Below are 16961 nucleotides of genomic sequence, written 5' to 3' on the forward strand. Positions count from 1 at the left end.
TACAGACCCCTTGTGCTCTTGAGTAGGGAAGGGCTTTCGGCAAATAACCCTTAAATCGTGATTCCACATTGTAAAAAATCATTTAGCATTTTTCTAAATTCTTATAAGGTTATATAATTCCAAAATAAGATATTCTAAGAGGATCATCTCATTTTAAAACGATAAGTGATTAAATATATCCCGGTTATAAGGAAACTGTTTACATATCCAATAACTATTAAGTGGGCAAAGGATGAGTTATAACAAGTTAAACGGATGGGGGGATACCTCCTTCCTTCCCTCCTCCCATAAATACTCCCTGAGTACCTACTATGTGCCAGGCACCATTTTTAGGTAAAGGGAGCACATCAGTAAATAAAACAGGCAAAATCCCTACTCTCAGGCAGGTTACCTTCTACTAGAATCAGAACAATAAATAAACCAGTAAATTATACACACACACACACACACACACACACACACATATATACGTATATATAGATGTGTGTGTGTGTATATATATATATATATATATATATATATATATATATATATATGTATGTATCAGGTAGTGAGAATTCTCTGCAGAAAATCAAAGCAGGGTAAGGGGACATGGAGACCAACCAGGAATGGAAGTGATATTTAAGATAGAGTGGGTCAGGAAAGGCCAAGGTTGTAAGGTGGTGTTTGAGCAGAGCCCTGAAGGAAATAAAAGAGCAGCTATGTAGATATGGAGGGAAGAATGTTCCAGGCAGAGATAAGAGCAGGTACGAAGGTTCTGCGGCAAGAACTGGCACCACTGAAAGTATCGAGGAGGCTAGAGAGGCAGGAGCCCTGGCAGGTGCTGGAGATTTTGGTCAGGGGTGGAGGAGGGCAGAGCCCCAGATCACACTGGGCCTTGTGGGTCATAGTGCGGCCTCAATGAGTTTATTCTGAATGAGACTGAAAGCTACTGTAGGATTGAAAACAAAGCACAGATGCTATCTGAAATGACCTGATCCGACTAATTCTTTAAAAGGACCTTTATTTTCCAAGAGAAATAAAGCAATCATGTTAGTCACATGAGTTTTTTTAAACCCCAAACTACATACACAGTTTATTTTATAAAATATATTTGCAGTTTTAGAAAAAAATAATCTATGTGCAAGTTCCCTTGACAAAGGGAAAACTCATCTTCAGTTTTTCTAAAAGTACCTGCAAACAGATGGCTCCCCAGGCCTTTATTTCATGTTAAAAAAGAACAATAGTAACTACATGTAATAAAATTAAAAAGAAAATAAATGCACAGGTAATAAAATTAAAATAAAATGAATGCTTCTAATTACAAGCATGTATGTGACCTTGTACTCTTCTGGGCTATTACTTACTGAAACTAAGAGCAGACTCTGGCTGTTGAATATACTTCAAGGCACAATCCCTCTCCCAAAGTTCTAAAATCCAATTGAACAGTGACAGTGAATTGGTATTAAAGGAAAAAAATGTAAACAAAGGAAGAAATATTACAAAACAAGGATAATACCATTTGTCAGAGACATGACTCTGACTCTCTTATTGTGGTTGTGACTGAGACTGAGACGAGAAACAGAACCTTTTGAGAGGAGGAAGCGGGGCTGGGAGAGTGACATCCCCATTGGGAGGTAGTAGCCAGGAAGCCCAGTGAGTTTTACAAGGAATGGGTGTGAGAGATGGTAATAAGTTAGAGGCAGACAAGAGGTTAGTAAGGCTCTTGAAAAGCAAACAACTAAATCTTCACCTTCTCCCAGGCTCTTACTGAAGCTTGGGTTTTGGAGCTCACAGAGAAGGAATCTTACCAAGCGAGTGACTACAGGGGTAGCGTTTGATCTCTGAACTCCTATAGTCTTATCTGTAAAGAAGTTAAGATAGAAGATACTGTGCCTGGCACCAAGCAGACGCTCAGTATTAACTTCTTTCCCCTCTATGACCCCCAATTCTAAAATGAAAGTTATTTTCTGACTTCTTCCTTATGACCTTTGAAACAATTACTCCTAGAAAGGAAGGCGCTCGGTTGTAAAAATGTACTGCAATCTTCCCTTAAAGCAAAAGGCCAAAGTGTAGCCAGCCTTACCTGACATAGAGAGAGATGGGCACCATGGTGTTTAGAACAATTATGTAGCCCCAGAAATTTAGGAATCCACGGTAGGAGGGAGTAGAGTCTTCTCCATCATAGAGGTACCAAGAATAATTGCCAACTTGAGCTTCCCAGTAAGCATGGCCAATGGCAAGACCAGCAGAAAGCAGGCTAAGGACCACAAAGATCTAGAAGACATACAACATGTAAGTGTATGCTGAAGAAGGCTGTCCCTCCCCACGCATCTCATAGATGCTAATTGACCTTACTCAATGCTTTACATGGTTATAATTTAGTAGTTATAAAACAACACATTTCAAAGAAAAACAGTGCCATAAGAATGCTTTGAAAGTCTATTTGATGTCTATGATGGACTGACTGATTTATCCTACATTCCGCGTATGAGGTGAGGTTTTATTCCAAAGTTACCTCTCAGAAGAAAAGACAGTGTTTTATATTCAAATCCTTAAACACCCTCATAACACACGGCATTCTGTCAGTTATACTTTGAACAATAACATACTGTCTGGGGAAGATACCTGAGTATAAGACAATTTCAAACAATGTTTAATGGGATGCTTCTAGATAATGTTTGATGGAAATGATTTCAAGAAGGCGACAAAATTTCACCTAGATATGGGTAATTATGCCTGAAGATTTAATGATCGCTTAAGGTTTAAGATCATTTAAGAAGCAATATAGTAAGTTGTTGTAGAAATTATGATTATATACTTAAGGGATGAATAAAAAAGTAGTCAACTGCCCTAGTAGCATTTGGGTATTTGGGGGTAGTCATAAAATTTCCAGGGGCAGATTTAAATTTCTGGACACAGATTCCAAAAGTGTCGCATCTCAAAACAAATGGGCACAGAAGGAGAAACAATGGACCTGTAAGGGCTCTGGCCACAGCCATGACAATGACACGGAAGATGCACATGAAAAATTCAAATAAAGTTTTCATGAAATGTGAGAGCAGGGGAAAAAAAGAATTGTTTCTTAAATTATTACTTTTATATGATTTTAAATATGTATATGTAGTTAAAGTACCGTATTATGTATTTCCTAAAAGTTTATATATTCAAATTAAACTACATACGTGGAAAACAACTAATTCTCTTTGGGAAATTGGAAGATGGCTTAATATTTGGGACCACCCTATGTGCACAAGGGTTAACATAGCAGACCTGAGGCTGTGATCCTTAGAAGGCCTGCTTGAAAGCTTAGGGACATCTGGGAACTTAAGATTTTGGGACAGTTTCCTGATTCCTTATTTCTTATTCTCTGATAAGAATGGCTCACTATATCTGTTTGTGTGAAACTTGCTGATCACCCACATTCCTTTGGGGAGGATCTGGACTTTTGGTCATGCCAGGCAGATGGTGCCCACATGACCAGACCCCAATAAAACCCCAGGCATTAGATGAGTGAGGCAGCGTGAAAAAGGTGAAGGGATTAAGTAAAAATGGGCAGTTAAAACAGTCATAGGGATGTAAAGTACAGCACAGGGAATATAGTCAATAATATTGTAATAACTATATATGGTGTCAAGTGGGTACTAGACTTATCGGGAGGGATCACGTCATAAATTATATAAATGTCTAACCGCCATGCTGTACACCTATAACTAGTATAATAATGAATGTCAACTGTAATTGAAAAATGAAAAACAGAAACACCGGGCATTGAGTCTCTAATGAGCTTCTCTTGTAGAGCAAACATTTCACATGGGCTGTCACAAATTGTTGCTTGGGGAATTCGTGTGTCTTGTGTGTGTGAGACTCAACTGGGAGAGGACTCTTGGCAGCTTGTGTCTGGTTTCCTCCAGACTTTGTCCCATGAGCCTTTTGCCTTTGCTGATCTTGCTTTGTAATAAATTACAATATGTCATAACTATGAGTACAACTAGACGCTGAATTCTGGCAATTCTCCTAGTGAGTCATCAAACCTGGGGGTGGTCTTGGGGACCCCTCAACACAACTTCATTTTAGGCTTGCCTTATATTTGGACTTATACAGTATATATTGGGGGGAAAAGTTAGCCTCTTTTTTTATAATTAAAGTTTATTGGGGTGACAATTATTAGTAAAGTTACATAGATTTCAGGTGTACAATTCTGTAATACATCATCTATAAATCCCATTGTGTGTTCACCACCCAGAGTCAGTTCTCCTTCCATCACCATATATTTGGAAAGTTAGCTCTTACGAGCACTACCCCTATGGGAAACTAAGAGCAGTAAAATCAACCCTACCTGGACTTCAGGAGCCCAGCCCCACTAATTTATTTAGGGCCCCCTGGTTTCCCAAATGGCCACTCCAGTCATCGAAATAATCATCTAGGGCACCCTACAACTGGAATCTCCATTCCCAAGGGAATTCTCCTATTAGAAGTGTGGCAATTCTGAGAAAAAGTGAGGAAATCCTCTTTCCCCCGATCCAACCTTGAAGTGCCTCATGTATTTTTGTACCTGGCCTACAAAAGTAAGATTTCCTTGCATTAGAAAAACATACAATAAAAGTAGAGCAAGAGACAGCAATCTAGCCTCTCATCAATGGAAAAAGAAAATAAATACCGTATAAACCATGTAGTTCATCAAGTAATCAATTTTAGTTCTTTTAAATCTGGTTTTCCCACTATTCCTCATTATTTTAGAGTCAGCACCTAAAAGTGGAAAATTCAATGCAATCAACAATTGGGAAAGTCAATTCACTGGCATATCAGTAAAATTACTCTTCTTTTGGTTTCGATGGAGGAAGAACAGAAAAGGAATCCCCTCCTTTAAATCTTGAAAGCGCCTACCAGATCAATTTCCCAAGAAACTCTGAAAGTACCTGCAAAAATGACCAATCCATGGCAGAACTCGGTGTTCCTAATAACACAGCCACGTAACAAAATTTTATCAGCATCCAAAGAAAAACTTGTGCTTCTCCAAAATAGTGTTCCTGTAAACTTATCTAGCCGGTTATTGGGCTCTTCACATTCAACAAAGCCTTTAAAAGAGATATGATTCACATAAGTACTCACATATGAAAAATTTTCTGTTTTTAATTAACAGGGACTGAATCGAGCAACTAAAATTTAAAACAAAGTAAGATGTGTTTGCACAAACCATCAAATGTTGCCAATGAATTTTCTTTTTGGAGATATTGGTGTGTGATTTCAAGTGCCATTTTGAACTTTAAATTGGTTTCTCTAAAGAGAGAGAGAGAAAAAAAGAATGAATAAACTTTGGAGTTTGAAAGGGAATATAAAGAAAATTGTACAAAATAACATTGAGCCTCCTAAATAATTAGCTTTTTCTATTTTCAAACTTTCTGCTCACCTTTAAACTTCAGGTTTGGAGGAGGTTATCCCCTGAACTAGAGAAAAACTCCCAACTTGGGGAATGTTGGTCGCCTCTGCTGTTTGTTATTTTGGGCCATTCCTGCTGGTCAGAGGCACCCCGAAACTTCCCTTCCTCCTTTTACCTTAACTCTTAACCACCAGCTTAGACTATCAAAGCTGCTGTTTAAAAACTTAGCTTTAATATTTAATCACACTAAGATGATTCTACAAAACATATTTGTTACAGAAAGTATCTAAACCCTATCAACTTACTGTTTTTCAGAATGAATAACTGGATCCCATATCTTTGAAAAGATAGTTCTGAGAAAGGAGGTGGTAAACCTTACCCCCAATATTTGGCATGTCCCACCCACTCATTATTCTCACACATGGGGATAATAGCTGTTTTATAGTTAAGACCGAACAATCAACCGATTGATTTCTAGAACAAAGGAAGACCTGGGTATTACTCAGATGATTCAGCTCTCCATAAAGAAGCTTATGCATAGCTAAGGTGTGAGAGAAGGTGTTTATGTCAGAGTGGAAAATACAGCACTAGCCTTGAGAGGAGCACAAGGGGGAGTGGTGTCCCAACTCTGCCACTTACTCTGTGACCTCGGGCAGGCTACGTCACCTCCTGTGCCTCAGTCTCCTGACGTGTAATGTTGAGGTAATAATATTTGTCATATACAGTTGTCAAAGACATTAAATGCGGTAACCCATAAAGCTAATGTAACTAAGTAGGCACTCAATAAACGTATTGAAAACTGGTCAAAAACCAGAACTTTACTCTCTTTCAAAAGGGAGCATAATAATCAAAAGGAGAGTTCAAAACTGTCTATTGGCAAAGACTTTAAAAATCTTTGCCTTTTTCGCTAAAGATTATGCTAATAGTCATTGATATGTGCCTGGACTCGGCAGTTTACAGAGGGTTCAGACATACATTCTGCCACCAATCCTTTACCTTCTCTGAAAGGTGGGAGAGAGAAAGGCAGGTTTGAGGGCACCACTTTACAGGTGGAATAGAAAGAGAGGTTGGTGGATTAAGGCACAGCCGGACAGAACACAAATAGTAGAGGCAAGGCCGGCTCTCAGGTCTTCTTGTCCAGAGAGCATGGCTTCAATGCAATGAACGTGCCTTCCAAGGTCAGCTTTAAGACAGGTCCAGCTAACACCCACTCACCCATCCAGTTCAGCCGTTTCGACATAGCAGAGGCTGTTAGGTTCAGAGCTGGACAGAAGCAGGATATCAGCCTGTTGGAAACAAAAAACACCAATGACACACAGATCCCACCCCCAAGGCAAAACTGAGCTTCAGGTCAGATGGGGAAAAAAGGAACGAGAGAGGCTAGTGTGTTCACTTACTGGAACAAAATCATTTTTCTTCAGACGAATAACATCTCCAACTTGAATCTCCTTCCACTTGGCAATTTTGAATCTAAACATTAAAAACAAAGACAGTTTCTTGGATTTTAAAAACTGACTGGCAAGAGATTTGGGATTATTCTTTCAGGAAGCCCAAGATTCTGGGAAAACACGTAAATCACACATAAGCTTTAGGGAAAAGTTCCACTAAAAGTTCAGCCATTTGATGATGTAACCACGTGAAGTGGTTATGAGAATCGTATCATCCACCGAAGGAAGCAATGATATGGTGACAACTTTGATGTGTTCTTACCATCCTACATCACGTAATGAACGGTTCATGGGAGCTACTTAAATGTGTGGCAAGGGGATACACGCCTCTCCCTTTTGTTTCTGCTCATGTCCTGTGCTCCTGCCTCTTCTGTTCTCTTTCATCTCCGTTATCCATCACCTCCTCGGCTGCAGGTCCCAGGTGGTCCCAGGACAGGAACACATGGCTCCCACATGGACCACCTGGAAACCTCATGGAACTTTAAAGTTTACCTTATCTTTTTAATGAGTGTGTGTCACTTTTATAAGTCTAATAAGGATACTGATAAAGTGTAAAATAAACAAAAAGGTGACTATCTTCTATATTAAATTGCATAGGAATATCTATCTAAATTTCTAGCAAATCAACACTTTAAAAAGTTTTCAGATATAGTCTGTTTTAAAGGTTTTCACATATAGAAAAGTTATCTCCAACAGACATTATGAACCTACAACAACTAAAAAGCTTAAGTTTTTTGGAGGCAGAAATCCAATTACTATGTCTTCCATGAATTTATGGATAAAAAAAGACCTGGAGATTTAAAATACATTTTAAATATAGGCTTACATCCCAGTTTCCCCAATTTTATAAGAATTTAATACACAAGTCTTAATCCCAGGATTTAAAAAAAATTTTGCTAATCTTTCCAAAAATGAAATCGTTGTTACTTTACATCTGGATCTCTCTAAAATTGTAAATTAGCAATTTGCGTGTGGGTTGCAAATGATAAGTGAATAGTTAACACCTTCTTGTCATGGCTCTTTGTGGGTGTCAGAGGCCGTTCCGTTGGACTCTTCCACTGTGATGTGCCCATTCCCCTTAGGAGGCCCCGCCACCCTGCCCCATTGATGCTCAAGTCCTGACTCGGGTTTGACCCCACTCCACAGCCCTGCCCGTTATGCACCCAAGACCCCCAAATTCAAGGCAACTCAGAGCTACTCTTCACCAGGCTGAAGGCTAGTTAGCCAGAGTGCTGTGGGTTACCTGTGAGTCTCACCACCCTTCAGAACAGTGATTCTAAGGGACTTGAAAGGCAACCTTGGAACAGAATCCATTATTTGTGAGGAGAAATAAAGCCATCTAAACATATTCATAGATTGACGTCTCTACATTCAAATTAGACACAGTGAAAGTGTGGCTTTAAATCAGGTTCTTTTCCTCAGTGTTGACACATAGAAAGTCTTTGAATTGGGCCTTAGTCACTATTTTCAGCACTTGACTTTGTAGTTCTCCCTCAAGGCCCGTGCTAAACAACTTATTACTGGTCTGTGCGTTGGCACTTGGGTCACAGTTGACTGTAGTAATTGAAGCATTTCTTGACCATTTTGTATGTGTTGGAGGCACTGGTGGACACAAAAACAAACACCCAGGGCATTCTCCTCAAGAAACTTACAGTTCGGTAGAGAAGGTGAGACGAATAATTCTAATAACATTCAGATCATAATGAGAAGGATGAGAACAAACACTCTGCAAGTGCAGTGAAGAAGAAATCACTCTAACTGCAGAATTCGGGCAGAGTCAAGAGTCAAGACATTTGAGCCGAGCCCTGAACTAGTAGTTTGGGACTAGTAGAGATGGGAGCAGCACATTTGGGCTGAAGGAGTTGTGTAAACACAAGAAAGCTGATGACACAGCCCAAACAGCAACCTCCCATAATCCAATTTGGGGATGGCCTCCGACCACAAAGGGAGTACAAAGTCTTAGTAAGTTAAGAAAGGCCTTACAATGAATGGGTACGTGCAGTTGATAGACTTCTAAGTTCCAATGGTTATCTCTAAGTATGTTGCACGTTACATATTTACACATGACAGCCTTGTAACTAGGGGACCAATTAAGGAAGGCACAGTACCTGCCATCCTTAACGACTTCACACGACCTGTTGTTGATCTCGTTGTCCATCTTATGGCGAGCCTTTAGAAGAGAGATGGGGAAACGTTATTCGAATAATCTTAAAAGGTAAGGTGTGAATGCCAAACTAAAAAGAATGAGACTGTAGCCGTGGGGGAGGAAGGAGTGTGGGTAGTCCTTACCACGTCGTCCACCAGATCTTTGATGGCTGTGATGCCCAGCACCAAAAGTAAGGGCACCAGGGTGGTATACCATGCCAGGGTCGTGATCTGAGGGATTGCCTGGCAGAAACAAAAAGGCATACGTGTGTGTCCATGAAGGCAGAGCTCATCTATGGGTGACTAACTGCTAACTCTAAACTTGCTGATTTGAAGTCCAGCCGCCTTCACCACTGAAGGCTATATCCTGCAGAGCTTGCAGAAAAGGCATCTAAGCACCCAGCCAACCTTCTTCTCACACTCTCTCTAGCTTCTGGCCTCCTGGAACAGAGCACAGAGGACAGTAGCTTCTGGAACTGTCTCATTGTGACCTTCACTGGACGCCGAGGAGGCTTTGTAGCATGGCATCTAAAAAAGAGAACTTGCTCCAAAAACAGAGAACTGCTCCAATTTTTTGGTGAAAATCACAATTAACAGGGAGAGGGCAGTGAGGAGTGTGTGGGAAATCCTTACCACGTCATGCAAGTGCTAATGTGAAGCAGCAGGCTTTACGTTACTGGTTGCTTAGCCTGGGGTCTCTGATGGAGGCAAAGATGGCAGTAGGTGGTTGCCTCAGAAAGCTAGTGGTTGGGTGGGCATCTTTGGGGGCACTAGAAGAAAGTACTTCCTCACAGTCATTGCTATTGGTCCAGCCAAGAAAGAGGCTGGCCTTACACGAAGCCCCGCCTCCACCAAGTTGGAACAAAAGACTGGGAAGCAAGTTTAGTAAAGATCTCTCATAACTAGCCTATTGATCATTGGGGCATATAATGTACTGGTTAAAATGACAAGCTTTAGAGTCAAATTCCTGGATTCAAGTCCTCCGCATTTCTATCACTTATGGATATGGGACTTTGAGCAAGTTTCTTCGCCTCGCCAGGCCTTAGTTCTTCTCTGCAAAATGGAAGTTATGATAATACTCAACTCAGAGCATAAGTGAAGTAACAATGTAAGTAAAGGGCTGTCTGAGGCTATTACTGTTACCCTAATGTGGATTGCTGTACTTTGAGATAATTGGAGCAGTTGGAAGAGAGAAAGAGCATTTCCCACATTGCTGTTATTATATGCAACTCCTCTTTTTCCTACTAGACGTAAGGAGAAAGCAGCCTACTTATCACATAGCTACATTTTATGATTTGTAGTGTTTATCTCAACACAAGCCTATCTCAAAGGTCTCTCTTGATAACAGGACCAGCCTGTACTATCAAGTCATCAGGTTTTATATTCTACAAAATCTGTGGAGTATCCATTTCTCCCTCTCTTTCTCTCCACTCCATGCATCCTCCACCCCCACACACATACACACATGCTACCATTTTCACAAAACCTTACTGGGTGAACCCCAGCAGATAAGAAAGACCGTCTTCCAAATCCAATGCTTGATATAAAGAATCGGATAAAACCCAAGTGGATATGCTAGCCTTTGTAATCTGCACATGAGATGCTAAAGGTTGATACTCCAAGTGGTAACTAGAGGGTGTAGAGTTCCCTTGATTATAAAAATAGTTCCTAAACGGATCAAATGAATGCTCTGCAGATAAGTGAACTTTTTGCCACAATTAAAGAAAAAACATAGGCCTTTTCTAATGTAAATCCAGTTCATAAAAATAATTTCAAATTTATGACCAAAATATTAATAAAAAATCAATAATATTCTTGGGGAAATTAGTCATCTAAATAAATAAAGGGCAAGCATGAACAATAGATTTAATTTTAAGGTACAAATAATTTTACAAAGTTAAAATGTTAACTTTATTCACTTCAGGGAAACCAGTTTTAACATTCACATCAGTATAAAATTTTTTTAAAAATAGACTTCAAATAACATTTCTGTTTGCTCTCTTTCCCTATTCATTTAACACTGAATGAGCTGGTTCTGTGGATGAGGCATGTTCCCTTATGTGTAGAACCCTGATGTTAATAGGAAAATTTTCAAGATTATTCACATTATATGCGCCCATGACTGAAGTGTTATTGACTCACCATAATTCAAAATAGATTTAAGATATCAAAGGGCATTACCTGTAGGATAAGAAGGACCAGGAAATAGAAATTGGCTGCTCTCTTAAACTGCTCAAACAAATTCATTGGTAGAAAGGTAAACGCATTATACTTGTATGTTTTAATTGCATTAGTCTGTTGGAAAAAATAAGAAAGTTATTCTAAGTCACACCACGCATTTATCACAATGTACACACATCTGCAAAAGTCACTGAGTCCTATGGCCTTCAGTGACACAAGGACATCATTCCTCAGTCAGAAAGATACTGAGATTTCCTTTAAGCTTTCATTCTAACCAGGCCTCAAATAGACTCCTTGGAGGCTTATGTCCGAGACAGTATCAAGATGCAGACATTTCACCTCAAAAGACTCTGGCAAACCCAACTGTGACCAAATGGGCCCTGCCGTCAGAACCTTGAACCCTTAGAACCTCTTAGAAAACTGGGACAAAAGGAGGCATCAATATGGTCGGCAAAGCAGGAACCTCACTTTTATTTAAGGGGGAGGGATGAAGGCTACCGTGTAAGAAAGAGGAAAAGACACCGTCGTGGGTTGGACTGTGTGCCCCAAGAGATAGGCTCCAGTCCTAACCCCGATCCTGTGAATATCATCGTATTTGGAAATGGAGTCTTTGCAGATGTAATCAAGTTACAATGAGAGAGTCCTGGATTGAGGTGAGCCCTACTCCATGGACTGCTGTTCTTAGAAGGAGAAAACTGGACACAGAGAGAAGGCCAAGTGAAGACAGAGGGAGAGATGAGAGTGATGCTTCTAGAAGACAAGGAATGCTCAAAATTGTTGACCACCACCAGAAGCTAGGGCAGATGCATGATAGCCACTGAAAAAAACCTGGCTTTTAGTAAAGATCGCTTAGGCAGTTAAAATCAACTTACTGCGTATTTGCTCTCCTTAATACAAAAGAACTTTGTGTTCATAAAATGAGGCTGTTCGTGGAAGCTTCGATCATTTGCTTTGACTTGCCATGTACAATCTTAAAAAAAGAAAGGAAAAAAAGTCCATAAAGTAGAAAATTAGCATGCTGTTATGGTAACTGTGTCCTCAGATTCATACAAAATCCTAACCCCCACCCTGTACCTCAAAGTACGACCTTATTTGGAAGCAGGGTCATAACAGATGCAGTCGCGTTAAAGTGAGGTCATTAGGGTGGGCCCTAATCCAATATGACTAACATTCTTACAAAAAGAGTAAATTTGGACACAGAGATACAGAGAGAAAATGATGTGAAGTCACAGGGATAAGACCCACAAACCAAGGAGAGAGGCCCTGAATAGATCCTTCCCTCCCAGCCCTCAGAAGGAATAAACTGTCAACACCGTGATCTCAGACTTCCAGCCGGCAGAATGGTGAGACAAGACATTTTAAGGCAGTTTGTGGCGCTTTGTTGTTATTGTTCTAGCAAACTAATGAACATGTTGTACCTTGGACCAACTGTTCATAGAACATTAGACTCTAAAAGAAGTCTCATTAAACACGGCCCAAACAAAAGTCCCAGAGCCCCAGAAGGTCACAGCTACATTATTTTTTCCAACTCATTAACTTGGTTTGTAAAATGCATAACCCATTAAATATTTAGCGAATGAATAAATCAAAGAAAGGGGGCATCACCAATGAAGTCAGCATTTGTGAGTCCTAATCACAGATCAGTGTGATGCACTACTTTATCCTGATCTCCAACGTCTGTCATCTCTCTAAGTTCATTTCACGTACTTAACGTCGCATCCCACCATTCTATCACCATGTCTAAATTCCAGGGAACTTGAGAAAATCCACAGCTTCTCCCTAGCCCCCACCCCCATAGTTATCAGAGGTTGTCTCCTGGTTGATCAGAACAATTCTCAATTCTGTGGAAGCCTCTAGATGATGACTTTCCTCTTTTGGTTGCCCACAAATCTTGATGTACCCTCCTCACTCTCTTGAATGTCACCTTAAGTGATACGAGTCCAGTCATCATTCAAGGGCCGTTGTGGGGGTGGGAAAGAAGGACGAATAGGAGAGGGAGGTGATGGTGTGTGGCTTTCGGCTACAGTTTTGGGGAACCACAGCCAGGAAGGGCTGAGGCAAGGCAGTGCCCTCATACCAGCCCTGATGAGCATGAGTGTGAGGTGGGGTCGCCTGGCTGGAGACGGGACTCAGGCCGCAGCACAGTGACATCACACAGTTCCCTGGCCATCCTCTGTCATCTCCATCGTGTCCTGCATGTTCCTCTCCTCCAGGGCTTTACACACAACATCCACTTCTCCACCTCATGGGGACCACTGTTTTGTGGTCGGGCTGGCTTTGCAATTCCTCCAGGAAGAGCCACCCAGTGGGTCTCTTACTTCCAGAACCTGAATTAGCTGGAGATGGGCTCCTCCCTGCTTTGTGGGATGTCCTAGAATGCTTTGTGGTGGGGCTGTGGCTGCTGCCCCCGGGGCTGCTCCAGACTTGTTTCTTTTTGTCATCTCTAGTCGGTCCACAGCTACCTGTCACCTCCATCTACCCACCTATAGGTATAGGGCAGATAGGTTTTGTCTTCACCTATCTGCTCTTGACTTCTCCTGTCCCATGATGTATAGCTCTATAGCTACCATTTGTTCAGTGTTTACTATGTGCTAGGCACCATGCTGAGTAGTTAATATTTCAATTTCACAGCTGAGAAAACTGAGGCAAGACAGGATCAGTGACTTGACCTGTGAGAGAATCAAAGTCTGGCAGGGGCCGCTCCATATACCTCCCTGTACTGACTGGGCCTTTTTTTTGGTGACTTATAATCCAAGCCACCACGAGAACTGCTCTGCCAATGAGCTGACTTGGAAGGGTCACTTATGAGTAGAGGGTCAACCTTTCCACTGTTATCCGAGAATCAGGCTATGCTTGGTCTCCTAACAGGAAGGCATAAAAGCTGTGAAAGCTCAGGACAAGGATGTTATAAATTAGGAAGAAATGTTGAGGAAGCATTTCTCTCTGGCATTAGGTTCCCCACTGAGTTGTGTTCAAATGTGCATGCCAGATGAACTTCCCTTGTGTGACACCCATGCAAATGGGTGCCCCAGGTTTTGATGAACCTCTCTTCCCCAACAACCCCTCCACCCCTCCTCAGAGACCATAAAAAAAAGTGAAAACAGTGTTCTGTGGTCAAATACATTTGTATTTGAAAGACAGCATGCTGCATCCCTTTCTTGGATATTCAGTGAACCCACTGGTATGTTAAAGGTTCTGAGAAGTCCTGTAGTAAAGAAACTTATTTAACTCAGTGTTTTTCCAAAATTAATGTGACCACAGGCACTTTTTTTTTTTTTAAATCACAGAACACCTAATAATATGGTTTGAGAACTGCTGTGCTAAAACACAGGCCATTATGAAGGGCAGCAAAATGGTGCTTGGAGATATCTGTCTTTTTGATCCAATATTTACTACGTACCCAAATGGAACAGAGAATGCTACTGGATGCTTGAACCACAAGGCTAATTTATAGAAAAAGTAGGAATCTTGCCCCATTTTCTAGAATGGAAATATTGACTAAGAAGAACTAAGATATTTACCAGCAAAAAATACACCTTCACCGTATGGCCCTTTAGTTAAAAGCTAGAAAGATACCAACTACCCAAGGGTAGTGCCTAGCAAAACCATCAATGCATTTGTCCCCACAGATGCGTTTCACTGCAGGCTGTGGTTCAAGATCATGTCCGAGCCTGGAAATGTGCACTTAAAACATGTCAATATTGCTACATGATGTTCAGTTTTCCCACGGTCACCAAGTCCTTTGATGATCACCATCTGGAAAAGGAAGTAAGCTAGGCCTGGCCTCTCAGCCTGTCATTGCTGGTTCTGAATTCTTGCTTACAGATACACCAACAACCAAAACACTGCATTGGTTGGTACAAACTACAGCAAACCAGTAGAATGAAAAGATCAAAAGTTTAACATCAAAGAGGAAAAAAAACCAAACAATCAAAGAGAGAAATGGGTTACAGATATAAATAGACAGTGCATGCACAGGGAGATTCAAATAGTTCATAAATATGTGCAAGATACTCAAGTTCATAAAAAAAAGAAGTGCAGTTCTTCAGTGACGTACCAGTTTTCATCTTACAGTGGCAACATATCAGCAAAGAGTAAAGAATTTGTGACACACTTGAGTTGAAAAGAGGGTGGAGAAACAGGCCCTCTTAGCTGGTCTCTGCAGAGAACAATTTGGCCAGATTTATCACACTTTAACACACACACACCAACTAAACGATCCCACTTCTAGACATTTATCCCCATGTGTGTACTCATGCACAGGAGAAATGATATATCTCAGGGCTATTCAATGCAGCCCTGTTTATCCGAACGATTAGAAATAACCTAAGTGCCACCATAAGCACCTGATTAAATAGCCACACAATGAAAGCCTGTGCAATCTTCAGAAAAGGAGGAGGCAGTTTTAAGTGTCCTGATAGGAAACATCTCCAAATTATATTAAGTGACAACAGCAGAGGGTGTCTCCCACACTGTGCTTTCAGCTGTGTGACACACGGAATTAATGACACACGGTAGGAATGCATGCGTGGGCACACACTTGCACATGTGTATGTGTATCTATGGCTATAGATGGGCACATGTTTGTAAGTATTCTTTGCACATACACATGAGTATATATCTCTGGAAGGACATTTGAGAAACTGGGAACAGCCGTCAAACATGTCTTCGCTTAATAACTATTTGTGAAACTATTAATATATGCTTGTGTTTTACGCACTTTTTAGCATTTAAAAATATAGGAAAACAAATCAAAAAGGAGGCAAGAATAAGCTAAAAAGAAAGGTCATGATAGAAGGGAAATAGCCCAGATGCTGATGACAGCAAAAAGAATTCAGCATAGGCGAATGAGAGAAGCCGTGACCTAACAGTGGGCGGAGCCAAGCATTCTTCAGGGGCTCTGGATGATGTGACTTGGGAGGCATGGTTAGGGACAGAGGTACTAAGAAGAGCAGTGTGCCCTGTCTGCTCGTCCCTCCTGCTGTCAGGTGTCTCTTGAGTCACTGCTGCATATTAGTCCCTGAGCCGTACACGTACTGCGTCCTTCCACTCTAACCTGGGCACAGAACAGCCAACAGGCCACAAGGGGTAGGAGCAAAGGTGAGACTTAACAAACAATAAAATCAACCCCGCCCAGGGAAAATTGATGGAGTTCATCCCCTGGGAAGAGTACATTCTTAGATTAGTCTTCCTAGATTAGGATTAACTTATCTATGCACACTCACGGTCTCCTAAATATGGAGAAAATGCAGGTCAGCAGCAATAATATTCTTGGCAGCAGTGGTGCTCCAAGTGAGGGTTCCAGATCAGCTGCGTCATCTGAGAACTTGTAAGAAATGCAATTCTCGGGTACCACCCCGGAACCAGCATATCAGGAACTCTGGGAGTGGGCTGGCAATGTGTTTTCTCAAGCCCTCCAAGGGAGTCTCACACACACTCAAGTTTGAGAACCACTAATTTGGAACAAGGTAGAACTAGAACCCATTTCCAAGAAAAACCATCTATGGATCAGACACAGTCCCTACCTCAAGGAGCCCGTTGTCTTGCCAGGCTGGGGGAGACAGATACCTAAGCGCACACATCAGTGGAAGACAATGTATAACGTATGAGACAATGTCAGGATAAACATTAGCACTTGGCAATATTAAAATTCTAAGGAACAGCAGGGGATGGTGATGTCTGGAAACACTTGTTGGAAGAGGTGCCCGTTGAGTGGGCTCTTAAAAACTGCCCCAATATTATACCTGTACAGGGAGAGGAGACAGGTCAAAGGGCATTCTAGGCATAAATACAACAGCACCCAAAGCACAAAGGCAGGAAAGCCTGGC

General features: G+C 41.2%; 1 protein-coding gene across 2 annotated transcripts in view; it reads right to left on the reverse strand.

Annotated features, from left to right (window-relative positions):
* Positions 1–16961, reverse strand: part of ATP8B1 (ATPase phospholipid transporting 8B1) — a 113758-nt gene that overhangs the window by 30314 nt on the left and 66483 nt on the right. For both annotated transcript variants that reach the window (XM_033087507.1, XM_033087508.1), the window contains exons 3-12: positions 12006–12103; positions 11134–11247; positions 9097–9195; positions 8916–8977; positions 6757–6829; positions 6575–6645; positions 5177–5259; positions 4899–5057; positions 4640–4728; positions 2066–2256 (exon numbers count right to left, since the gene is read on the reverse strand). In XM_033087507.1, the coding sequence (XP_032943398.1) occupies positions 2066–2256; positions 4640–4728; positions 4899–5057; positions 5177–5259; positions 6575–6645; positions 6757–6829; positions 8916–8977; positions 9097–9195; positions 11134–11247; positions 12006–12103 (1039 nt within the window). The remainder of the gene's footprint in view (positions 1–2065; positions 2257–4639; positions 4729–4898; positions 5058–5176; positions 5260–6574; positions 6646–6756; positions 6830–8915; positions 8978–9096; positions 9196–11133; positions 11248–12005; positions 12104–16961) is intronic.

Source organism: Rhinolophus ferrumequinum, chromosome 19 (genome assembly GCF_004115265.2).
Source record: "Rhinolophus ferrumequinum isolate MPI-CBG mRhiFer1 chromosome 19, mRhiFer1_v1.p, whole genome shotgun sequence".
NCBI lineage: Eukaryota > Metazoa > Chordata > Mammalia > Chiroptera > Rhinolophidae > Rhinolophus > Rhinolophus ferrumequinum.